The sequence below is a fragment of the Notolepis coatsorum genome (genome assembly GCF_963971535.1).
Source record: "Notolepis coatsorum genome assembly, chromosome: 12".
Taxonomy (NCBI): Eukaryota; Metazoa; Chordata; class Actinopteri; order Aulopiformes; family Paralepididae; genus Notolepis; species Notolepis coatsorum.
The window spans coordinates 69,283,515-69,310,476 of NC_140176.1; the positions used below are offsets into that span (position 1 = coordinate 69,283,515).

The window sequence follows — 26,962 nt, forward strand, 5'->3', positions numbered from 1 at the left end:
TACCAACCCCCCCTAAAATCCCCCCAGTCAAAGTTAAGAAGGACAAGACAAAAACCAAGACAGACAAGACATTTCCTCCTCCCCCTCCCCAGAGACCGCCGGACCCCCCCGATCAAGCGCCCCAACCCCGCTCAGCCGCACACTGCGGTCTTTACCTTCTCAGCTGCTGCGAACCACAGGTCAATTCCAGCCTGCCCTACCCCGATCACCCGGGCCGTGGATATCTCAAGATAAATCACATCCAATAGAGTTAGGGACCAGTTAATCATTGTAAGCTTCTCAGGCTCCTTCCATCTCATTGCTATTAGCTTCTTCGCTGCTGTGACGCCCGCTAGGACAACCCTTTTCAGTTGTACGGACGCGGGTAGTGTCGTTATATCGTTCAGGAGTAGCGTAACAGCTGTGAATGGGATAGTTAAGCCACACAGATCTGAAAGTTTGTCCGTTATTGACCTCCAGAAGCGGGCCACTGGTGGGCAATCCCAATACATATGCATATAAGTGCCAGTGGCCTTTTGAGAGCACAAAGTGCACCGAGAGTCGGTTATCAGTCCCATAGCAAATAGCTTCCTAGGTGTAAGATAGGTCCTATGAATATAATTAAAATTAATTTGCTGGTGATTGGGGTTGCGGGAAGATAATGCCACATTTGCCCAAACATCATCCCAGTCAAACTCGGGGTCCAACTCCGGTATATCCACACGCCAGATTGTATCCAATGATAAATTTTTATACGTGGATTGAATTAAGAGCGTATAAAAGTCGGAGACAAACCCTCTGGATGTCGTCCTGTCCACTATGAGCCTGAGGAAGGGGTGTGGGTGCAAGGCTTGAGCCCACGGTACGCCATGCGCCCTCAGTGCTGACCTTAGTTGAAGGTAAAGAAAGAAGGACTCGCCGGGTAGATCATAAAATTCTCTTAAGTCCTGAAACGCACGGAGGCCGTTCTTATCATAAATATCCTCCAGAGTATGCACTCCCCTCCTTTGCCATTGAGGAATATTAACCGGCTTGTGTCCAACAAGTAATTGCTGGTTATTAAAAATTGGAGAGTCCAGGTGCCAAGGGCATTTAACCCCACACGACCTCTGTACATTACGCCACGTTTGGATCACGTGAGTTATGATCGGTCCATACCTCAGCCGGCATTTCGCAATAGAGACAGTGGAGTACACTACATCCTGTAATCTTAGCGGAGACACCGCCGCCGCTTCTAAGGAGCGCCACGATACAGCCTCTACAGGGTCTAGCCAGCACATCAAAGGTCTCAGTGAAAAGGACCAGAAATACAGTTTAAAATCAGGGATTGCGAGGCCCCCATCTTGTTTCCTACGTTGAGTAGTAGCCCTTTTGATTCTCGGGCGTTTGTTATTCCAGACAAACTTAGATACCATCGATTGTACCTTGCGCCAGTGGTCTATTGGAGGGGGCAGGGGGAGCATTGAGCTAATAAAATTTATCCTAGGCAGGATGTTCATTTTGATTATGGAAGCCCGGGCTTGTAAGGAGTTAGGAAGGGACGACCACCTGTCTAGATCCTGGCGTATTTTATCATAAGTACCCGTGAAGTTGTACTTAGTAGTTTGGTTCAGCGTGGGGAATATCTCTATGCCCAGGTATTTGAAATGTTCTACTATGGGGATATCAGCTGGTAGTCGTACCGCCTTGGCCAGTTCATTAAGAGGTAGGCAGGCTGATTTGTTCCAGTTAATCTTAAAACCTGACAATTTACCAAAGTCGTCGATTATCCTCAATAATTTTGTGGCCGACCGGGAGGGGTCGTCCATGAAAATCAGCAGGTCATCCGCATAGAGAGCAATTTTGTGTGGAGTATTGTTGACCATTATGGGGACGATGTCCTCCGATTGCCTAATAAATTGGGCCAAAGGTTCGAGGGAAAGCGCGAACAGTCCCGGGCTCAGAGGGCAACCCTGTCTAGAAGATCTGGAGACTGGAAAGAGTGTGGAACAGTTTTTGCCTGTCAGTATCATCGCAGACGGCGAGGCATACAGGACTTTAATCATATGAATAAAACTCTTTCCAAGACCCATGACCTCAAGTACCTTCCACAGATATGACCACTCAAGTCTGTCAAACGCCTTCATGGCATCCAAAGACAGAACTGTGGATGGAGTTGTATTGTCTTTACTGTTATCGATTACATGCAACAGCCTCCTAAGATTATCTGCAGCCAGACGCCCCGGGATAAAACCAGTTTGATCGCAGTGTACCAATACAGACATAAATCTCTGCAGGCGACGGGCCAGCACCTTGGCAAACACCTTTAAATCGGCCCCGAGAAGACTCAAGGGTCTATAGCTACCACAATCATTGGGATCTTTGTCCTTTTTGAGAAGTAAAGAAATCAACGCCATATTGACATCTCTTGAGAACTCCCCTTGTTCGATAGCGTAATTGATCATATCGAGCATCAATGGACCCAGTTGGTCCCAGAAAGCTAAATACACTTCGGGTGGAATACCATCCCAGCCTGGCGCCTTACCCCTCTGCATTTCAACAATAGTCTCCCTCAATTCTACGAGAGTAATCGGTCTCCCCAGTTCCTTGGCCTCTTCCTCAGAAATGTGGGGTATCTCAAGCCCGCCAATGAACGATTCAAATCTAGAGTCATCCAGATTACCCTCTGAGCTATATAACTGTGAGTAAAACTCTTTAAAAGTGTCATTGATCTTTTTCGAATCAGTAGTGACTGCACCCTGGCTCGTCCTAATCGAGGGGATATCTGAGAAATGATCATTTGATCGTATTTTCATTGCCAATAGATGGCTAGGTCTGGAGCCGTGAAAATAGTAATTTTGTCTTGTCCTGTGTATCAAAAACTCAGACTGTTGTTTAAGTATGGAGTTTATTTCTTTTTTGACTATCTTACGTTGTGTGTTTAGTCGTTCATTATAGTCAGTTTGCAAGGATGCGTATAGGTCCGCATATAATGATTCCAGTCCTTCTAGCTTTTTTGACCGGGATTTTCGCAAATTGGAGGCAAATAGTGTGACATGACCCCTGATGAATCCTTTCAATGCGTTCCACAGGACCCTAGGGTCTTCTACTGTGCCAACGTTGATCTGCAAAAATTCAGCTAGTTTACTCCTGAACTCAGAACAGAAGTCATCGTTCTTTAGCAAGGTCGAATTAAAACGCCATCTGGGAGCTCTTGCGGAGAGCCTGCCAAAGGTTGCCGTAAGGAAAATCCCCTTGTGGTCTGAGAGAGCCAAGGGAACCAATGAGACATCGAAACTATCAAACATATTAGGGGACGCGAATGCATAGTCAATTCGAGAGAAGCTTTTGTGTCTGGCTGACAGGTGAGAGTAATCTCTGAGGGTGGGGTTGCATAAGCGCCAGAGGTCTGAGAGCCCCGTGTCTTTGGCCCACATCCTGAGGGCCTTAGAGGCCCGTTTCTGGTCGCTCGTTTCAGAGGGCCCAGACCTATCCATCTCCGCATCCCAGCACGCATTAAAATCGCCACCCACAATGAGAGCGTATCCATTAAGTTCCAACATATTCTTCGTGATTGTATTATAGAACGCTGAATCAAATGTGTTAGGAGCATACAATGCTATTATAGCCATCTTCCTATGCAAGAATTCAACTTTTGCTATAGTAATCCTTCCCTCCGTGTCCGACCATACATCCAAGATTTTGATATCAAGGTTACGTCTTGTAACTATGACTACTCCTTTCGTCTTATCATCGGCTGAGGATGCGGAGATAACGTGATATTGCCGATTTGCCAGTCTTGACACGTCACCTACCATTAAATGCGTCTCACTAAGGAGAGCAAGGTCAATATTTCTCCTCTTCAATAGCCAAAGGACACTGGCACGCTTGTGTGGGGCGTTAAGCCCTCCTGCGTTCCAAATTAAAATATTCAATTTAGCCATGGTCGAGCTTGTATAAGTGCGTAGAGAACATACCCGTGCAGCCAGGCTGAGTACAGAGGTGCCGATCCCGGCGGGCCCGGACGGTCAAAATATTACCTTTTTTATATTATTGTGAAATTGTTACCTAGCTAGAGTTGATTTGTTTTGGGTTGTTATTATTTGCGGTTCGGTCTCTATTTAAAAATATGGAAATAGAACAAGTTAAATGATTTAATAAACGTTGCTGGGTTGTACAGGAGGTGGCGGTATGCGCCTTTCTGTGGTTGCGATCCGACATTAAGTCCAAAGAAGAAGAAGAATGTACAGTTACTGCCGGAAATTATAAAGAAGAAGAAGAATACCCGGAAGTAATTATTATCATGGGCTTTGTTGACCTCTCGGCAGGAACCATTTGCGTGTCAGCTACGAGCTGAGAGAGCTAAGTTGTGTGATAAAGGAAAACAAAAGGACATTGCAAGTGGTGGACATATTTAATAATTACATAGAGGCTCTTGTCTTTACACACTAACCCCTGTCCTGTAACTGTAACTACATTGGAATAATGTTTTCGACAACGTTCCAGCCACAGGTACTACGACGCAATGCCAGACAGTAGATAAGCTAGTCAGTAGCTAGTCTCTCCGCTAACGTTAGCTAAGGGTTGTTGTTGTAAGGTTGTATTATTTTGTAACGTCAACTGTATCTAACGTTTGCGAATGTTGCTATGGATGGTTCGCTAATGTCAAAGATTGTAGATCACATAATGTGCTAGTTAGCTGAATTGTGCTAATTGTTTTCCGCTTGGTTCGTTGGAAAGATGTGGAATTGGCTATATGACGCTAATAGCGCTACGTGACATCTTGCTCGTACCTTCGTGGGACGGTGTTGTCAATGGTAACATGAACTGAGTGTCCATCCGTCAGAGTTTACATAATACCAACGCTGTGTGCAGTAGTACAGTGACTGTGGCCAATGACATAATGTCCCTGTCACAGTTTCTACGTCAAATGTATATACTCTCTTTGCTGGACTCTTTTTGTATCACAAACAGTACTGTATTTGTAAATCTGGTATGTCATAACTGTATAGATGTAGCAGTACTGTCTACCTGTATGTCATATGTGTCATATATGTTATGATGAATTGAAAATGGGGGACCCTGATGTAAACAAGACGAAAGTCTTTCTCTAGTCTGCATCCCCTTAACAATTGTATGTATTGAGCTGTACTGTACCCATTCTGCAATCTGTTAATAATAAAGTTATCAATCAATCAAACCTTTACACTCCGCCAAAGACAACTACCTCCCAGAAATACTTTCGTTTTTCCTCAATTGATGATAATTGACCACTCTGTCTACACTTGTGTCTTAGGTTACAGTGCCCCTCAGCCAACTCATCAATGCCCTCCATTCCTTGAAGAGCTCCGCCAGCTCTGCAGCCACAGCTTCAGTCCAAAGCCTGCAAAAAGACCTCACTCTTCTAGAGCAAGATCCATTGCTCAAAGAGGTAAAGATAAGCCACATCCACGAATCTTGATGCATTTGTAAAGTTGAATGCTCAGTTTTCTAAACCATAAGCACGTACTGGTACTCAATTTCCCAACCTATCAAAAATTAGATTAGATTAGACTCGATTTATTGTCATTGCACAAGTTTGAAGGCAGTTGATGAATTGAAAATGGAGGACCCTTATGTAAACAAGACTAAAGTCTTTTTCTGGTCTTCATCCTCTTAGCAGTTGTTAGTATTGAGCTGTACTGTATTGTACCCATTCTGCAATCTGTTAATAAAGTCTGCCAAAGACAACCAAGCTCCAGAAATACTTTAGTTTTTTTCAATTGATAATAAATTATCAAAATGTAAACAAGGTGCAATACCAAGCAGGGCTCTTTTGCCTAGAGGTCGCTGTTTGACGGTAAGTACTTGTTCACAGGCAGCAACAGAAATACAGAACAAGTGGCTTAAAACCTGTGAAATATTCGACTTGACTCTTGTTCTCAGGAACCCCTGTTATATTTCATACTGGCTCCGTGTCTTGCTTTGCCTATTGGACTACACTTGTGCCTATTGCACACGCTTGAAATCATCACCAATCATGCACCTTACACACATAGCCTAGCCACGCCACGCCAACCTCCGGTCATATTATGCCAGGGTAGTGGCCATACTACTCCCTTCCTCGTTTTTCACGCGAAAAGGCTTGGCTCATAGGTACCTGCAGCAGTGAAGACAGGATTTAGAAAGAAGAAAGAGAAGTATATTCCGCAGAGTCCTTTTCAGGACTCCCCCAGCGCGTTCAGAAAGAGAAGCGCTTGGTGTCCACCGCTCGTCATGGAGTTTCCTCCGGCTCAGACCGGCGATATAACTCTCCGGTGACGGTGTGCGGCGGTCGGTGGAGGGCTCGAGCCGCCCTGCGCTCAAGGTAAGGTCCCCTCGGGGGTCCCGAGCACTGTCAGGTGGCATCGAGGCTGTTGCTCATCGCACCGAGCAATCGGTAGGCGTGAGCAGCGGGCAGCCTGTAAAGGTGAAGCCCTCGTTTGGCGTGCTGGGGCTAATTACCCCGGCCCCACGGAAAGAGCCTCTTTCGGGCCCCTGGTGTGTCCCCGTCTGGCCAGACTGGGGACCCCGAATTTGACCCTGCTCAGCGCGCTAGGGTTAATTACCATGGCCCCGTGGGACTTAGGCTTGGCATGGCAGAGCGAGTCTTCCGAGTGAGACGTGTCTGAGGGAATCCCCCACAGTGGGGTTCCCTGAGCCCCGCCCCTTGCCAAGTCGGGTATTACGCGAAGAGCGCGCAACATGGAGGTCGCTCTTATCGCTCCGGGGCTATGGTGCGTTCCACCCTCCCCCTCACGCAAGTGAGGTGGAAGACAGCTTCCACCTATTTCTTCCTATGCTGTGCGCTGGCGATATGTCTTAAGACGCACGTGGGACCTCGGGGCTGCCAGTCAACTTTTCGTTAGAATGTCATGGTGGCCCTGATGGAGTTGAGGCGCTGTCAGAAACAACACCTGTCACACTAGTCGTACTAGGGCAGTTGCCCTCTGTTACACCTTGGCTGGACAGGTTCCCCCTGTGGGTATTAGAACGTGCGTTTTAGGGAAGCTGCTCCCTAGTACGCATGTCGCAGTCCTATCCTCCCTCTCCTCGTTAGGACGAGTGTGGGGGATAGGACCCTCCCCGCATTGATGGTCGTAAGGGACCTCAGGGGGTACACACGCTTTTTTCAAGCGTGTGCAATAGGCACGAGTGTAGTCAAATAGGCGAAGCAAGACGCTTTGCCAGTAATCATATAACTAGGGTTATAGGATAACCTTCGTTATAGGCTATGTGGCTTGCTAAGGCTTATATGTGTTTTGGGGGAAATGTCCGGGCTGCAAAGTAAGCAGTATGGTAATAGCCTATCAGTTACCCCCCCAACAATTTTCATAGTCATTTTCCATCATACTTTTTTTGCCAGTATGGTCATGAATAGTATTCAATTATATTGAGAGGTCATAAAAAAACCAGGAACCCAGGCTTGCTAAAAATGTCAACAAAAACACATTTGCACGTGGCTATAGATCCAGTTGCTCAATAGCTCACATATTTCTTTATTGTTTTTTTTTTTTTTTTTTTTAATCTTTTTCCCCCTCCTTTTTTCTCCCATCCCACTGTTAGTCGTTATGCCAACCCCCCCCCCCCCCCCCCCCCCTTCCTGGTTGTTGCACACTCCCCCCTACTGTTGGTCCGGGAGGCCGGAGACTGTCGCATGCTTTCCTCCGACGCATGTGCAGCCAGCCGGCAGCCAGCCTGGCAGCGCAGATTCTCACTGGGAGAGTGTAACGTGTGGAAGGTCACACTACCTTTCTCCAGATCCTACCCTCGCTGTGCAGGCGCCCCGACCGAACTGTAGGGGTCGCTGTCCACAACGCCCAGGACCCACCCACGGCTTCCCTCCCCCTAACTCAGCCAAACGAGTTAGTATAGCGATCAGCCCAAGCCAAGGCAATGCTGACTCTCCGGAAGTCGAGACCGCAGCCTCTTGCATTGGTGACGAGCCCAATCTCCGCTACGCCACCTGACCGCCCCATATTTCTTTATTGTTATGAAGACAATTCTAATGTACATTTCAATACATGTCTTACTAACGCATCACAATGTGTCCAATGCGTTGTATGTTAAATAATAATGAATAACCCACCCACACTGTATAACAGTGGTTATCAATCAAGTCAAAATAACGCAGCTCGTTAAATTGTGTCAAGCCCAATACAAGTCATTATAGTGTGTCCACTGCGCCCAAAGCTGCCGTCCAAATTTGTCAGAACGTCTCGTCACCATAGATTTAGGACTAATGGTTTCCATACCATCGCTGTGTCTCCACAGCCCAGTGTGAGCCTCAGGGACCTAGGCTTGTCAGAGCTCAGGGCGGGTCACCTAGATGAGCTGATCAGCAGGTTACTGCCCACACTAGGACCAGAGGAGCCCACAGTCCCTGCATCATGGAGGACATCCCACATCTCCGCATACTCCTTCTTCCACAACAAGCATGGTGAGAATCTTGATTTTCTGTACTCCACAAGTTACCGTCATTTTCTATGATTTGTTTCCTTTTTTTTAATGTGATTATGCACAGGTTTATTTTATCTTGTTACATCCTTTTGTTGAATTGAAATCTAATGTTCTGGGGTTTTGTCCAAGCTTACAGTATCTTGTACTGTAACAGACATTATTTAGCACGTTTGCAGGTGCTGTTTTCTTATTGTATAACAATAAGTAGACAATGGGTGGCTACGTGGCCTAGTGGGCAAGGCGCTCGCCACGAATGCAGAGACGCTGGGCTCGCCTGTTCGAGCCCAGCGCTCCACATTGCTTTCAGTTTAGCTGGCCGTTCATACTAATACACATTGGCCGTATTAGGGGGTGGGAAACTGATGGGTGGGGATCAGGCGTTGTGGACAGCGACTCCTACAGGTCGGTTGGTGCGCCTGCGCAGTAGAATCAGGAAGTGTCGGGGGCAGCGTGAGCCTCCCACGCGTTACTCCTCACCACTGAGAGATCGAGCTGCGCAGGTGAAAAGATGCGACTGCTGTTACCTCAAGTACCGGAGGGGAATTGTGCCATGTATGACTTAGTCCACATTGCAGCCGGCTTGTGGGAGGCAAGAAACAGCGTTCGTGACAGGGGAGGGTTGAATTGGATGATACGAAATTGGGATGGGAGAAAAATTATAGAAAAATGGGAGAAAAAGTGGATAAAAAAAAAAACAATAAGTAGACAATAAAATACATGTACTTTACAGTATTGTATCTGTATTGTATTGCATTGATAAAACTTGATGTTTATGTTTCATAGGGTTCTCACACAGAAGATTGGGAGTTTTTGGCTCACCAATATTCTACAGACAATACCACAGTCCTCTACAAGCAGTCTGCTCAGAACTACAGCACTTGCCCAGTAAGGAACAATTGTATTTACTTAACATCAGTGAATTTCTCAGTGTTTAGATTAGATTAAAATGTATTGTCATTATACAGCACAAGTACAGTACAACAAAAATAAGTTTGGCATCCAACCAGAGTGCAAATGTATGTTGCAAATGTTTAGTATATCAAAGCAGGGTAGCCGGACCAGCACTCACAGGTTCAATGTTTTTTAATGGCAGCCTGTATCAAAAGCAGACATGTTTCGGACAATGTCCTTCTTCAGTGGTATGGCTAGCTATGTTGCAAATGTTTACAATGCTCCCAGCAGTCATAATTTTTCATAACAGGGTGTATTGTTTGAAATGTTGTTTTTATTACTTCTGGAATGAAATTGCACACTTTACACAAAGAGATTCTAACATGTTGTTTCACATCATGTCAACTCTCACCCATTCCCCTTTCAGTATGGGTCCAGAATCGGGGTTTCAAAACGCTGAGGAAGGCCAGGCGGTCTGGTTATGAAGCTCCAGTAGAGTCAGAGGTCTACACTCCTACTACCTTCATGAAGGTCAGCAATGCTACCTAGAATCTAGGTTAGGTCTAGGCCTATGAGAGAACCTAGGTTAGGTCTAGATCGATGTGAGAACCTAGGTTAAGTCTAGGCCTATGCGGGAACCTAGGTTAGGTCTAGGCCGAGAGAACCTAAGTCAGGTCTAGACCCATGAGAGAACCTAGGTTAGGTCTAGACTCATGAGAGAACCTAGGTTAGGTCTAGACCCATGAGAGAACCTAGGTTAGGTCTAGACTCTAGACCCATGAGAGAACCTAGGTTAGGTCTAGACCCATGAGAACCTGGGTTAGATCTAGGCCATATGAACATTGTGCCTCCCATTATTCTTTTTATAAGGAATCCAGTTCTCCCTCCTCTCTACATTTCTCTTGCTATTCTTTTGAGTCTTGGACCTCCTTGCTGCACGTCAACTTGGCGCTCTTGGTTTCACTCACAGGGGCTGCTCATGAGAGAGAAGGCACCGGAGCCGCAGTCAATGGACCAAATAGTAAAGCAGAGGAACCTCCCAGAGAACCAGCATGATGCCTTCAAGACTGGTTTCACAGAGGGCTTCATGAAATCCCAGGGCTTCACTCAGAAAACACAAGGCATGTTACCTAGTTACAAAGCACTGCACTTTGATCCACAGAGAAACCATTCATCTATTCGTCTATTACTACTTCCCACTCAGCAGCTACAGTTTCATAACTGACCCATTTGCAGTTGCACCAGGCCGTCACCAGGTGGCAGTACTGCATGAACACACAGAGCTGCACCAGGTGATGTGTCATGATTGACTCCCACCCACAACTAACAGATTTCTATATCCTGTTGACAGACACACTGAGGAGGACCAGGCTGGTCCTATTGGTCATTCTCCTCATCAATCTCTTCGCCTTGTCAAGAACCCCGTTTCTATCGGGTAAAGGCTCCTTTTCTGACGCTGGTTTGTTTCAGTTTTCATTCATTCTTATGATTGTTGTGAATCAACCTGTGACCCTACATCATGTACGCCTCAAGTAGAAAGAGGCTGATAAGTTTCACTATATGAAGGTATGTGCAAATGAGTGTTTCACAGGAGCCGATTGTAGGGACATTCTTTAAGATATCAAGCAGTAGGCTGATGGCTTCTTGGTCAGATACTAAAGCATTATTGTTGCCCAGTTAGTGTGCATGTAGGGATTGGCTGATTATGCTGCGGCTAAATAATCAAATTTCTACAAGTTACATGTGTTTTAAAGGGGAACTATTTTACTATTCCTAGCACTATTTGGGCAACTTTAAACAATTCCTGTCAGTCTATTGAAGACATCTGTACGTTTAAAAAAAAAATGCATTGGTTTATATTTCTAATCAAGTACTCAAACCCATCATTTTTCAGCCACAAGAAATCAGGCTGTTATGGCCTGGCTCCGCCCATAAGCACTTTGAGTGACAGTCAGTCGAGAGAGAGAGAGAGAGAGAGGGGGTGTAGACAGACAGACAGACAGACAGACACCCTATGTCTATACGTTGTGTTAGTTTGCTGCTGCTATGAGAGAGAGAGAGAGAGAGAGAGAGAGAGAGAGAGAGAGAGAGACCATATGACGTCCCATATAGGCAAATTTTCAGATGACTCACTTGAGGGAGGGACATTATTGTGAGGGGAGAATTGGAAGAATGCGCCAAATCGAGAATTAGAGACATAGATTCTATTACTATAAGTCCACATAGCTAGAAAATAACCCTAAACACAGGAAAAGGTCATTTATAAGATAGTTCCCCTTTAATGCCCATGTCCTGGCACTATATTCAAATACCTGTAAGTCCTGATTTTGTAAAAGCGGTATACTTTTGGATGTAAGGGTACTGTGGTCATAAACAATTAGGGCTGTACTGAATGTAATTTTTTAACATTCGAAGCTTCGATTGAAGTATTCGAACGAAGCTTCGAATGTCTATAAAAAAAAAAGTACATTTTTTTTTTTTTTTACTGAATCCTCAATTTGAATAAAGTGATTAATCTGATTAAATTAGTCTTTTTCTTTTATTAAATCAACTTTCTACTATCAGTTTCGTCAACATAAATAATCCAATAAGGGCACGGTTGGTATGAAAGTGATGGTGACGTCTTATAGTATAATATTATCATATTAGTGTAGCCTAATCTTTAACTGCAACTGTGAAGAAAACCCCCATTGGTTTAAACAGATTGAATAGACACAAAATAAAATCCTTTTATTAAAAAGAAAAAATTCGAATGTTGATTTAGAATTCAAATGTCAACATTATGATCGAAGCATTCGGTACAGCCCTATAAACAATTGTATCTTTTGTAGATGGTAGGTATTTTAATGAAACCCAAAGCTTCTTCAAACCTCTTTTAAAAAGTGTCTTTAATCTGATGAAACCTGGAATTGACCTGTCTCAAGCCCCGCCCTCTTTCTGGTCAATCGACCCTCTGAACTGATTGTCGGTGGATTTCCGCAGTGCGGTTCCGTGCCAGCTCCGGTCTGGATTCTGCAGTGGACCCTGTCCAGGTGAAGAACGTGACATTCGACCACGTCAAAGGAGTAGACGAGGCAAAGAACGAACTTCAAGATGTGGTGGAGTTCCTCAGGGAGCCCCAGAAGTTCACCGCGCTGGGTGGAAAGCTGCCTAAAGGTAGTGTGTTGTGGTTTGTATTTCCCCTTCCCTTTACTTGTAATGCCGTTAGGTTGAAAGAAGGTGGAAGGCAGCATCGCAAATTCAACATACATCCAATTTAGCAGAGCTTTGTAGGAGCACTTCACCAAAAAACAAGGCCGATTTATTTTGCACATAATCTCACACGTATCCCATGGCTCTAAACTGTTTTGCACACATTCATTTTCTTTGACGGTTATCGAGAGGTAAAGGTGCTGTAAGTGGTATTTTTTGTTAAAAATATGTGTTAAATAGCTCTACATTCCAACAGCCATCGCTGATATAGAGTGTTTCCCACTTTATCCAACTAGGAGAGAGAGAACCCTAGATATTTTTACTTGTTTCAAGAAATCTTGCCAAGCCAAATTTGCTTACTGCACTGTCAAGTCAAGTCAAGAGATTTGCACTGGCAAGATTATTTAACCTTTTTCAGCGATACATTGCTTAAATATTTTTTCTTTTTAGACTATTTTTGCAGTGTTTAGTTCTTATTCGATAAAGTGGGAAGGAATACCAGAACATTTATTTTGTGTTTACTGCAGAGTGGAGGGACTGGGAGACCCATGTTACTGACCAGACGATCAATATCAGTAATGGCTGTTGGAATATAGTTATTATTTTAACATGTAAACCACTTATTTTAACAAACAAAAGAAATACCACTTACTTAGCACCTTTAATGAGTTTGAAACGTTTAGGTGGAAGAGAAAGTTGACCCACTAGGGGGGGGGGGGGTTAGTATTGTTATAATTCTTTTTTCTTTCCCCAAGCCAGTCAACTTTCTCATTTACTACTATGCACTTTGCTACTAAGTAATCTACCATGCCTATACTACCTACTATGCTAATATGTCTACTACTATGCACTCAAGAATGTAGCGCCTAAGTTCAACACTGTTTGATGAACAATGTTACTTACCATTACCTGCCAGAGTTGTACCCTTCCTGCTGACTTGTACAGAACTTGTAAGTCGATTTGGATAAAATCGTCCGCTAAACGACTGAAATGTAAACGTAAGACGTGAGGGGGGGGGGGAGCAGGGGGGGGGTGTTCATAGATCACTCTATCCTCCTCAAGGAGGTTAAAGGTGTGTAGGGATGCTGCAAAGTAATTTTTAGTAGTTTATTGAACATCTTTGGTGGAAAAAACAAAAACCAAACTGTTATTCAATATACGTGTGGATCTAATTATTCTCACCCCAATTTGTCTCCTCCATGTGTCCCTTCAGGAATCCTCCTGATTGGTCCTCCAGGCACGGGAAAGACTCTCCTGGCGCGCGCGGTGGCCGGGGAGGCGGACGTGCCCTTCTACTATGCGTCTGGATCAGAGTTCGATGAGATGTTCGTGGGCGTCGGGGCGAGCCGCATCAGGAACCTCTTCAGTACGTTTTCATTTGCTACTTTGTGTGCAGAGGAACCGGGGCGTGTCAAACTTGAAGGCTAACGTAGGTTTCAACCAGGTTCCTTTTGTAGAGCACCTCAGTTGACCAGGAACCCTTGCATGGCTGGATCTAGGAAGTACGTTGTTAACACATTGGTCGCCAAAATCGCTTTCCAGCGTTATTGCCCGCCATGCGTTGACCGCCAACATCGCTGTACAGCGTTTTTGAGATAAATATTTAATTTTTTCGCCATGGCATTCATAATTCATCCACCCAACCCCCGGTGCCCTAGCGGGACCCTGAATGAGACTGCAACGGCTCAATACCGCCGCCTGGTGGATGGTCGGGTGAGTTACACACTCAAAAACCGGAAGTGTCATCGGTGCGTCGAGGAAATTCCTCCGGCAGTCACATCTCGCTACGGGACTCCTGACAGACACTATAGTACATAATATGGATCGCTGCCATAACGCAATAATCGTTATGATTTTGGCGTTTATTGCGCCATGCAAACCGGAAATGGATCTAGGTGATCGGCGTCGAATAATTGGCATCTTTCTCCGCCAGTCTCATTGGCACACGGTAAGGGGACAGTAACGTTATTTTCAACCCGATTGTGCATTTCCTTGTTTGCAAACAGTCTGATCAATATATCCACCCATACTACATAAAGCCGTTACTGATGATCAATGAATTATAAACGACCCCCCCCCTTTCCTCCACGCATGATGAAGCATAATTTATACCGATCATATACATTTGAATTTTTTAATAGAGCGTGTATATGGGAAAGAAATGCCAATCGATAATCTATCATATGCTTCAGGGCCTATAACTACTGTTTTTGGAATTACAGCAGAAATTATTAATAACATACTTATACTCTCGAAGGTATTAACACAACAATGTATGAATGAAAAAGTATAACGTTCCCACATCCTGAATGATCGATGATCGATGTTGAATGGGCCATAGTAATGTCAATATAGCAATACAATTTAAAAAGTTATAGCCCTGCAAAGAAGGTAAACATCTCCATAGGCTTTTAACGGTGGCAGAGAGTGGCATAAGATGGGCACAACCCCGGTGGTCAATGTGTTAACAGTGGGATTTCTAATTGGAGAGAAAAAAAATATATATACATACATTTTTTTTATTCATCTACAGTTGAAAAAATATATTTGCACAGTCACAATAACCAAACAAAAAATGTATAGTGGAGCAGATGGACAGTTCACTTAACTCTGATGAAGATGTAAGACGCATCGAAAAGTTAGTCCAGTTCATGCACCAGAAATAAAGGCCTGGGCCCTCATTCATCAACGTGTTCTACGCACAGATTTGTGCTTACCCTGTGCGTACGATCATTTCTAAGCAAAGAGTGGGATTCATCAATTTCAACTTGAACTTGACTCCGTGCTTACGTCTACGCACAGGTCAGAGCACACTTAGCTGACGCCCAGTGGTAGAATATCGTTACTACGTGTAACTGAGGGGTACAATTCCCTGACTGTATTGTTAGATATGGTATTTAATACCACTACCTCTTGTACTTTAACTTCTGGCCATCCAGTACATGATATAAATATGATGAACACTTTCCCACCTGATGAAACGAAGTCCACACAAATGTACAAATCGAATATTTAATATAGCAAAAGGTATATACAACGTTCACTTGTTTACACTTATGATTTGAAATGCACTTGTATGGCAAATGAGTATTCGTAGGTAAATCAACATTGAATGTCCAATCTCTGGTTACGCAGGGAGTAAGTATACAACCTGTTTCTTTAGGAAACTATAGCGATGGTACTTAAATGATTATAGCTGGATACACTAAGGGGGGGGGGGTCCCGCTGGTTGTAAGACAGTAGGAGGGGGGGGTTAGAGAAGCCGCTGGCGGTATCCCATCTGGCCGACGGTTTCTTGGGAGAATTCAAAGTCTTGAACACGGTGCCCACAGAACCTCGGTCCGCAGATGAATACAGCTGGACCCTCTGGTGGACGGTAGCTGCCGGTCCACAACGGAGAGACGTGAGGCGACCTCACTGGTGTAGAGCGCCGTCTCACCTGGAGTCCTCTCCGGGGGGTAGTTCCAACACTCCGCAGTGTTGGCCGTTATCCATGGAATAATCAAAGCACCCAAAGCATAATCCAAGCCGTGGAAGGCTCGCCGTCGTCCGGGTAGAGTAATCCAATATACAGGTCCAGTCGCCCTGGCCCAGAGCTCCTCGGATGTAAGCACCACTAGTGGTCTGCCCAGCCTGGTTAAGCGTCCAGATAACGTCAGGAACGATGGGGGTACTGATAACTTTATAACTCTAACCGAACGATGCACCATACATAAATAGACTATTATTAGCTTAATAGAATACGTCCAACTCGACGGTATAGTGCCAAACTATGACTATTCAACTATTAATCCACACGATATCTCAATGCCTATTCTGAGGCCAAGTAGGCCTTACTGCACCACACGTGCGTCGTGGGTGAGGCTTCCCGTCTGTCACTCTGTTGGAGGGTAAAGAACTGGACTAAAAGAAAGTTCTACTTTACTTGCGCCATATATATATGCGCTATGAACAAATAGTACCATTCGTATTTCGCCAGACGTATTCCTACGCGGAACCGGGGCTTGCCACGACATGTTGGGCGGCACGATTGAACTTGAACCTAGGGGTATGGCTGATGGCGCCAGGTTCTCGTCCAATGGTAGAATGAAACTATTATGGGCTGTTCAGTAGACTAAAGGGATATTCAGTGCATATTGTACAAGGAATATACAGGGGATATCAAACGATATACAAATACTATTTAAATATATATATAAATAAATACATATATTCGGTTTAATCTGATCCTTCACAACACTACGCATAAGCACTCCTCAGTTCTGCATTAGTTTCAAGGCGGAAATAAGCTTCCGTGCATTAGTGTTCAACTTCTGTATGACCCGTAATTCATTATAGTTCATTGTAAAATAGCGACAGTAGTGTAATTATAACGGGCTCACACGCGAACAAGAGGTTGGCCTGCTTGTTTGGCAGACGCAAAACACCAACCTCCAAACGCGATTAGATATTGTTTCAAATAAAAAGCAAATTATTTTGTGTCATGTTTCCAAATAAGATTGGTCACGAAATGCTTTCTACTTCAATTTGTTGGTTAGAATAGATGACCTCTGTTGAAACTTCACTGAGACTAACAGTCTATTTGTGAGCTCCCGCACAGATGTGATGATAATAACAATAATAATAATAGCTTCATTTTATATAGCGCCTTTCAAGAGACCCAAGGTCGCTTTACATAGATAGGGGGGGGGGGGGGAATAACAAAGTAACAAACATAGTGGACAGACGCACAACATATATATATGATGATGGAATTCATTCAAGATCCTCTCCACCCTCGGGTCTTTGCCACCGGCACGGTCCATCGTGATATTGGAGATGGATCGAGCAATAGACTGTTACTGTAGCTGTCAAAGCTCCATCACAAATGCAGTTATGTGAATAGAAAGGGATTCCACTCAGTCAATGTTGCGATGCGCATTTGCCTGATACATGTTATTGCTGGATGCCGGGAGGAAGGCGATGCTGAATGTTTTCAATTCATTAAATAAAACGGATACTTTTTGCAAGGGTTTACTGACTGTCATACAAATAATCAACCAACTACATACTGTAACTTTTCAGTGCACGTTCTTATTTACATTGTGACAACAGCCTTGTGAGTTCCCGCAGTGACCCGCACACAGACATGATGGAATTCAAGTTCATGTTTGTATTGATCACATATAGGCAGGCTACACATGGCGTATCTGCTACATCATACATGGCAGTAAGATTCATTGTTCTTGTATATGCTCTCGTATTATTGTTTATATAGGCTACCCAATACTGACATCAAAATAGATGCCTCTAAAAATCATATAGCCAATCGAACACAACTAATAAAGGCATTCATATTACAGCACGGTTATAATGACACACAACCAACGCCAAACAGTGGTCAACGAATGGTCTTTATTAGTATTTTGAGCTGTCCAGGCAGAATTGCAGCAGTGGTCTTAGGGAGCCGTTGATATCTGACATCACCGTTTACAAGTCCGCCTTTTATTTATCCCATAATACGCGATAGTGTCTTCTTGGTTCGACAGCAGTGAACATTGAACAATCTCCGTGAAGTTTCTCAGAGTTCCGCTCGGGTCAGTCCATTATTTCACATCCCATGGGGGGTGTTTCCTCACTTTCATGACCATATATGGATAATCATGCACGAGCATTGACGGTAGAACAAAGTGGTATTCATCAACACGGAGGAGCATAGGACCTGCGTACGCACGGTTGATGAATCCCGACTTTCCTGTGCGTACACTCATTCTAAATTCTGTGCTTACGTGTGGAAATAGAACATGTTCTACGCACACGTTGATGAATGAGGGCCCTGAACTGTAATACCAGGCAGCCACCCAGCCTTCAGTCACCAGCTCACAGCTGGAATACACCCTCCTGTCAGTGGCGGGGTTCGAACCAGTGACCTTCCGGTTACTGGCCAGCCTCTTTACCTCTAGACCATCTGGTCTCCCTGCTGATATCTGTGAAACAGTGAAAGAATTTTTTATTTTTTTTCCCCCATTCAAATTCCCATTTCTCTCAGCCATTCTTCAAAGGGGTGTGGTTAATTTATTTGATTCTATTCTATAAGGCAGGGGTTCTCAAACTGTTTTATACCACGACCCCATTTTATTTAGGATTATTTTTTTGGCGACCCCACACTTAATGTATCGTGTAATTTCAATGTGGAAATAAGGAATATCTAAATAAAAGCACACGTTGTTGAACTTGATCATGCACAGTGACCGCCACAGTCTAATTGGTCCCGCCACAGTTTTATAATGAACCAACATTTAATTTTTTTTTTTTTAAATATCTTTTTAAATATAAAGTTTGCCAATAGGGATGTATCAGTAGTATTGGCAGTGGTAGTAGTCGTAATAGTAATCCAGTATATTTTTTTATTTTCTAAAAAATAAACCAGTTCAACACGGGTAACCACTTTTGCTTCATTTCTTTGATGGCTCAAATGTATGCTCTAGTCGATTTTGTGTTTTGAGCACAAAGTTCATCATAGATCTAGCCTCTTTATTTTGCTCTCAAAGTGCACCAGATTGATGCATTTAACCTTAAAACGTAAAGAAAATGTATTTGTTCCGGGGGACCATGCGCCCGGACCCCCCTAGAGGGGCAGAGGTTCACCCACCACAGTCTCACAAAATCCTGTGGGAAACACTGAAACCTATCCATTGCGAGTGTCAAGGTTACACACAAAAGACGAGACGTGGTCTCCGCAATTATATGCGCAGGATGTAGTGAGATGTGTATTCGAATACTGTGTCGGCCTCCGTTGATGAAGGGGCGAGACATGGCAAATACAAACAGCTGCCAGGTGGAAAACTCGATCTCAGTTGGGCTCGTCGGGTTTTCTCTTGATTTCTTTATATATATTTTTTCTTGCCAATGCGAGACCCCACTGTCACCTAGTGACCCGTAGTTTGAGAACCGCTGCTCTAAGTCCTTGGTTAATGATGTGAAATTAGTAGAAGCATGCCTCTACCAACGTGAATCCACCCTATTGTTCTTGTGCAGAAGAGGCGAAGGCCAACGCTCCCTGTGTCATCTTCATTGACGAGCTTGACAGCGTTGGTGGAAAGAGGATCGAGTCCCCCATGCATCCTTACTCCAGACAGACCATCAATCAACTGCTGGCTGAGATGGACGGGTTAGTCTTCTGTTATCGCCAATGGACATGTGTCCATCTCTCATGTGTAACTTAAGTGTGGGAGGGGTTAGTCTTCTGTTATAGCCAATGGACATGTGTCCATCTCTCATGTGTAACTTAGTGTGGGAGGGGTTAGTCTTCTGTTATAGCCAATGGACATGTGTCCTGTCCATCTCTCATGTGTAACTTAGTGTGGGAGGGGTTAGTCTTCTGTTATAGCCAATGGACATGTGTCCATCTTTCATGTGTAACTTAGTGTGGGAGGGGTTAGTCTTCTGTTATAGCCAATGGGCATGTGTCCATCTCTCATGTGTAACTTAGTGTGGGAGGGGTTAGTCTTCTGTTATAGCCAATGGACATGTGTCCATCTCTCATGTGTAACTTAGTGTGGGAGGGAGGGAGGTGTTTAATTTTAGGGATGTCTCGATATAGATACCAGTATTGGTTTCAGGTCCAATACTGTGCTCGTAATACTACTCCGATACTACTACTCAGTAATAGTAGGACTACTATATTTTAGCACTCTTCATTTTTGTTTTATAACAATTTGCAAGCTGTTTGAAAGAACATTGTACGAGGAATAATAATGTTTAGTTTCTTTGCCATAAAATTAATCGTTTCAATAATCAATAGATTGATCAACTATCAAAATAGTTGCTAGTTGCAGCTCTAGTCTGAATGAACCATTTCACTACCACACTACAGAAGGTTAACCTGCTGTATTGTCGCAGTGAAAGGGTTAACCCTTTGCTAGTGGTAGTGAAAGGGTTAAAGTGGTATATCGGGCCGTCAAACTAGACAGTGTGGATATGACCATGCTGCTGGAAGTACGGCAGGATGCACTGAGCTCACTGGAGGTGTTGGTGTTTTGCAGGTTTAAAACCAATGAAGGAGTCATCGTCATTGGAGCTACAAACTTTGCAGAGGCTTTGGATAAGTATGTTTACAGTTTTTAAAGACATTAAGTCTCTCCTTGTCACCTTTCTGTGGTTTGATCCCTGGTCAGGATAAAGCTGATTGTGTTGCGAGTCAAGTTGGGTTCAAAGGATCGCTTTCAGTGGTGGAAGTAGTACACGGTTCCTTTTACTCGAGTCAATCTAGAAATATCCAGATGAAATAGTGCTCTGGTAAAAAAGTCCTCCATTTGAAATTCTACTTAAGTAAAAGTAGAGAAGTGTTTGATATTGAATGTACTTAAACTAAAGGAACACGCCAACATTTTGGGAAATTAGCTTATTGTCTTATCCAGAGAGAGATGAGAAGATAGATACCAGTTTCCTCTCTGTGCGTTCAGTAGAAAGCTATCTGGCTGCATGTGAGCCTAGCTTAGCACAATGAATGGAAGCGGACATGGCCGGTTAGCCTAGGCATTGTCCAACTAACACCTCTCCCGAAGGCTAACCGGCCATGTCCACTTCCATTCATTGTACTAAGCTAGGCTAACATGCAGCCAGATAGCTTTCTACTACTCAAGTGCGCGTTCTACATGATGTTTGTGTATTGCGATGATTGGGAGATCTATCCTCGAACCATTGTCCTCTAAAGCAGTGGTTCCCAAACCTCTCCTCGAGGCACCCCAGCCGTTCCATGTATTTGTTAAATTCCACCACCAGCACACCTGATTCAACTAATAAAGGGCTTGTTAAGTTGAATCAGGTGTGCTGGTGGTGGAATTTAACAAATACATGGAACGGCTGGGGTGCCTCGAGGAGAGGATTGGGAAGTCTTTTGCTTCAAAGTAACTTGTAACTGATTACTGGTGTCAGGTGAATGTAGTGGAATAAAAAGTACAATATTTCCTTTGAAATGTAGTGTAGTAACGGTACAAAGTTCCCAAAAATTCTAGTAAAATACAAGTACCTCAAAATGCTACAGTGCTTAGTTACCTTTTGCCACTGGTCGCTTTCCACATTTCCAGGGGAATAAGGGCAAGCACCCAAATAAATATAGCTACATCTCTACACTGCCACGATTTAAAAACCTTTCTTTAATGCCTCAGGCAATTTTCTCCCCATAACCCTACTGTAACTGAGGGGTACAATTCCCTGACTGTATTGATAAGTATGGTATCATTAAACCACTACCGCTTGATGTACTTTAACTTCTGGCCATACAGTACACGATATCTATGATGAACACTTTCCCACATATGAAATCAGGTCCACACAAATATAACAGTCGAAGGTTTAATATAGCAAAAGGTATATACAACATTCACTTAATTACATTTATGATTTGAATGCACTTGTAAGGCAAATGAGTATTCGTAGGCAAATCAACACTGAATGTCCAATCTCTGGTTACGCAGGAAGCAAGTATACAACCTGGTTCTTTAGGGAACTATAGCGATGGTACTTAAAGATTATAGCGGGATACTAAAAGGGGTCCTGCTGGTTGTAAGTCAGTAGGGGGGGGGGGGGGGGTTTGGAGAGCCGTCAGCTGCATCCCATCTGGCCAACGATTCCTGGGGAGAATTCAGGTACAGAACACAGTGCCCGCAGGATCTTGATCCACAGATGAATACACTTGGGCCCTCCTGTAGATGGTAGCTGTAGGCTGTAGGTCCACAACGAAGGAGAAGCGAGGCGGCCTCGGTCTGGGTTGAGCGTCGTCTCACCTGGGCTCCTCTCGGGGGTAATTCCAACACTCACCGGCGTTGGCTGTTATCCGCTCCACAAATCAAAGCACCCAAAGCAAATAGATATTCCATGCCGTATAGGCTCAGCAGTCGTCCGGGTAGGTAATCCAATGTGCAGGTCCACTCGTCCTCGCCCAGAACTCCTCGGATGAAAGCACCACGCGTGGTCTGCCCAGCCTGGTTAAGACTCTAGATAACGCGAGGAAACGATGGGGGTGCTGCTCACTTTAGAACTCTAACCGAACGATGCACCATACATAATAGACTATTATTAACTTAATAGAAATACGTCCCACTCGACGGTACAGTGCCAAACTATGACAATTCAGCTATGAATTTACACGAGGTCTCAATGCCTATTCTGGGGCCAAATAGGCCATACTGCACCACACGTGGGTCGTGGGTGAGGCTTCACGTCTGTTACTAGGTTGGAGGGTAAAGGACTAATGGACTAAAAGAAAGTTCTACTTTACTTGCGCCATATTTATATGCACGGTGAACAAATAGTACCATTCGTATTTATTTCGGTAGCCGTATTCCTACGCGGAACCGGGGCTAGTTGGGACATGTTCGTCGGCACTATTGAACTTGACTCAAGGGGCTTGTCTGCTGGCGCCAGGTTCTTGTCCAATGAGAGAATGAACTATTATGGGCTGTAGTAGACTAAAGGGATATTCAGTGTATATGTACAAAGAATATACAAGGGATATCAAACGATATACAAATACTATTAAATATATATCCATAAATAAATATATATATTCGGTTTAATCTGATCCTTCACAACACCACCAAACCATCACAACCTAGATCTATAACCCTACCATCAACCATCACAACCTAGATCCATAACCCTACCATAAACCACCACCACCTAGATCCATAACCCTACCATAAACCATCACATAACCCTACCATCAACCATCACAACCTAGATCCATTGACTTGTGTAACATCAATAATGATGAGGAAATTAGCAAGAACTTTTATAATGTTTATGCAAAGCATTTGTATTTTTATATATTTTATATACATTTGTTAGTTTAATATGGCACTGATACTATTTTGACATTACATCTAATGTCAGTCTTGCCCTAATAGGAGTTAACAGCAGAGCCTCCAGAGGCCTTATTTAGTCATGTTTGTATTAGATGTGAAGCACCTCTATGACCAGCAACTCACTCACACTCACTCACTGTTAGCCACTCTGCCCCTAGTGGTGGCTGGCATTGCTTCAGCCAGGTGAACATTGTGTTGCGGTTAACACATTCCCTGCCACGCACTTTCAGCATCTTATACCATTCTCTGCCAGTACTGTAAGTCTATGGAGATGTTCACCTTCTTTGCAGGGCTATAACTTTTTAAATTGTATTGCTAAATTGACATTACTATGGCCCATTCAACATCGATTATCTATCGTTCAGGATGTAGGAACGTTTTACTTTTTCATTCACACATTCATACGAAAATACCGTCTAGAATATAAATATGTTTTATCGTTTTCTGCAGTAATTCCTAGAACGTGAGATATAGGCATAAATGCATATATAGATTATCAAATGCCGTTTGTTACCGATCCACGCTATATTAAAAATGTCAACTGTACATGGTCCTAAACGTTATGACTGATCATGCGTGGGTGAACGGAAGGGGGGGGGGGTCGTTTATAATTCCGTGATCGTCGTTAAATGCTTTATGTAGTATGGGTGATATATAGATCAGAGCAGTTTGCATGGATAATAATAAACAAACAGGCTGAAAGTCACGACAGCCTCCTCTTACCGTTGGGCGATGAGACTGGAGCAAAAAGATCCCAGTTATTTGATGGGGATCGAGTCGATCCATTTCCGGTTTGTATAATACTAATACACGCCCAAATCATGTCGATTATTGAGTTATGGCAGCAATCCATATCCACGGTGTGTGGCTAGAGTCCCGCGACGATATGCGAGTGGCCGGACCATTTAGGAGACTCACCGAGATCCAACGGCCATTTCCGGTTTGGCAACTCGCCGATCATCCACCAGGGGGCAGTATTGAATCGTTGCAGAGTTGTGCCGAGTCCCACTGCATCAGACAAGGCTCTGTGAGGGAAATATGAATACCATGGCGAAAATATGAAATATGATCACAATAACGTCGTACGCCGTGGATTGGCAGAATTCGCATGAACTTGAAACACGTCGTACAACGTGATTGGCGGGGAAAGTGTTAATAAATCCATACAGTAAATCTAGTTACAGTAGCATTGTGCTGCCCATGTAGTTTTGAGTTTATATGTGAATTATTAAAGGTCCCCTGTCTTATAAATAGCCTTTTCCAGTGTTTAGCATTGTTTTCTAGCAATGGGGGTTTGTATCAATGGGGTCTGTGTCTCTAATTCTCATTTTGGCGGATTGCTCCAATTCAGTTGAGACAAGATCATCCCACAGTGAACTAGGCCATTCTGATTTGACTCGCTCCCTGACGTCAATAGGTGCTGCTGATCTGCATAACTAACGCCCCCTCTATGGTTGTAGCACACTCAACAGAGCGAATGGAAATACTGACACTTCCTCAAACGGGTTGATGTGGCGCGGGTGCCGACAGAGAGAGCAGAGCATGAGTGAGAGAGAGAGATAGAGAGGGACACGGAGCATCTTACACACACTCCCCGACCGTGCGGGGAAACACACACACGCAGTCGGGACACAGACCGTGACGAGCGAGCGAGAGACAGAGAGGGAGACGGAGAGGGAGAAAGAGAGGGACACGGAGCACCCAACACACACTCCCAACCTCGCGCGCGGGGAAACACATACGCAGTCGGGAGCACTCGCATATCACTGTCAACCTGATGCAAAATATCATTGCGCACGCTCCCACGCGCGCGCCCGTATTCCGATCCGTCTATGAGCCATATCGGCCGATACACTGCCGATACCGATAGTTTTTTGGTTTTATATTAAAAAAAAATGTATATATAATTATTAGGGCTGACCCCTATTAGTCGACTAATCGGTCGAAAGGAGCCGTAGTCGACCAGCCAACCTCTTAGTCTAATATATATTAAAAAAAAAAATGTACTTTTTTTTTTATCATTCTTTCCAAAAGAAAAGAGGCCTAGAAGCGTGGCTAACGCTAATGGCACGCATACCAGAAGCTAACTGCCTACGAAAACAGGCACAGAGGCACTGAAAGAGGATTTCACCCATCTAATGAACACACTAGACAAATATCAAGATGTATCCATCAGTGGACCAATTGCATGCTTTTGCAGAGGACGAGAAGCCTTCAGTCGACTCCTTCAGACATTAAGCACCCCCACAGCCCAAATGGAATGATACAAAAAATATATATAAAAAAAATAATAATAAAAAATATTATCTATTATAAAAAATTTGACTACCAATAGTCTACTATTGGCAAATTTTGGCCAGTCATAATAGACCATCCAAATCCTTAGTCGGGGACAGCCCTAATAATTATTATAATTTTTTTTAATGGAATATATATATTATATAATTATACTTGTAGTTGTATTATCTTATTATTATTATTATTATCGCCACCACACAAGTCAAAATGCTCACTATCTGCAAACAGCTCCACTCCACACATTCAGCATGCCCTCAGCGTCCCCAGTCAGAGCGATAGTTCAACTTGACTAACAGGGTCTGAAACGTATAAGATGTTCGCAGTGTTCAGTTATGAAGCATGATAGCTAATTAGCCAACAGCTGCAAAAATGAATAATGTTAATTATGTTATAAGACATTGATATCAGGAGATATCTGTAGCTACTGCTAGCCGGCTAGATAACGTTAGACAACGCCTCATGTATTAAACTAAAGTGAACTATTTAGTTTACTGGGTCATTTCGTTTAAACAGTGAGCTAACGTTAGCTACCTAGCTAACGGAGGTCTCATGCACTCGACTATTGCCGGAGCATTTGTTGATATCAGGAGCTATCAGTAGCTAGCCAGCTAGATATCGTTAGACAATGCCTCATGTATTAAACTAAAAGTGAATAGTCATTTTGTTTAAACAGTAACGTTAGCTAGGTAGCTAATGTTAGCTCACGGAGGTCTCATGCACTAGACTATTGCCGGAGCTTGTTGACATGACGGGTCTGGGGGGGGGAGGGGGAGCGGGAGGGGCAGTGCGCTGCAGCAGCAGCAGCTGTGTGCGTGTGAGAGAAGTCAGCGAGTGAGAACTCTGCTGAGAATTGGATCATGTTTTTCGCGCTTGTCTTCAATCGGTTTTCACGATCTACGAAAATAAAGCATTATCGGAATTCACCAACTCATATTTATACTGAATATCGGCCGATACCGATCGCTGGCCGATCGATCGGGGCATCCCTAATATTCACAGGGGTATATATTGTCATTTGAAACAAGTTACCAATGCATTGTCCCGTGGGATTATGCCCCCCGCCGCGAAATTAATTATTATCCCCCTCAATCTCTCTATGTCTCTCTCTGTCTGCCAGTGCAGACTGTGGGTGACTGTCACTCAAAGCGATTTGCGAGTATGGGCGGAGCTCAGCCCAAAACAGCTTGAAATCTTGAAGTGGAAAAATGCTGCTTTAGAGTACTTGATTAGAAATTCAAAACAATTAATTATTTTTTGAAAAAAACCTTACAGGTGTGTTCCATAGACTCACAGGAATT

General features: G+C 43.9%; 1 protein-coding gene across 2 annotated transcripts in view; it reads left to right on the top strand.

Annotated features, from left to right (window-relative positions):
* Positions 1–4,282: 4,282 nt before the first annotated feature.
* LOC311237705 (ATP-dependent zinc metalloprotease YME1L1-like) overlaps positions 4,283–26,962 on the top strand; it is a 34,408-nt gene continuing 11,728 nt past the window's right edge. The window contains exons 1-11 of one of the 2 annotated variants that reach the window (XM_084325671.1): positions 4,283–4,470; positions 5,255–5,389; positions 8,251–8,416; positions 9,220–9,321; positions 9,755–9,858; positions 10,298–10,448; positions 10,679–10,786; positions 12,310–12,483; positions 13,733–13,885; positions 19,537–19,669; positions 20,544–20,606. In XM_084325671.1, coding sequence (XP_084181797.1) covers positions 4,444–4,470; positions 5,255–5,389; positions 8,251–8,416; positions 9,220–9,321; positions 9,755–9,858; positions 10,298–10,448; positions 10,679–10,786; positions 12,310–12,483; positions 13,733–13,885; positions 19,537–19,669; positions 20,544–20,606 — 1,316 coding nt within the window. In that variant the 5' untranslated portion in view covers positions 4,283–4,443. The remainder of the gene's footprint in view (positions 4,471–5,254; positions 5,390–8,250; positions 8,417–9,219; positions 9,322–9,754; positions 9,859–10,297; positions 10,449–10,678; positions 10,787–12,309; positions 12,484–13,732; positions 13,886–19,536; positions 19,670–20,543; positions 20,607–26,962) is intronic. The other variant, XM_084325672.1, reaches the window with a different exon arrangement.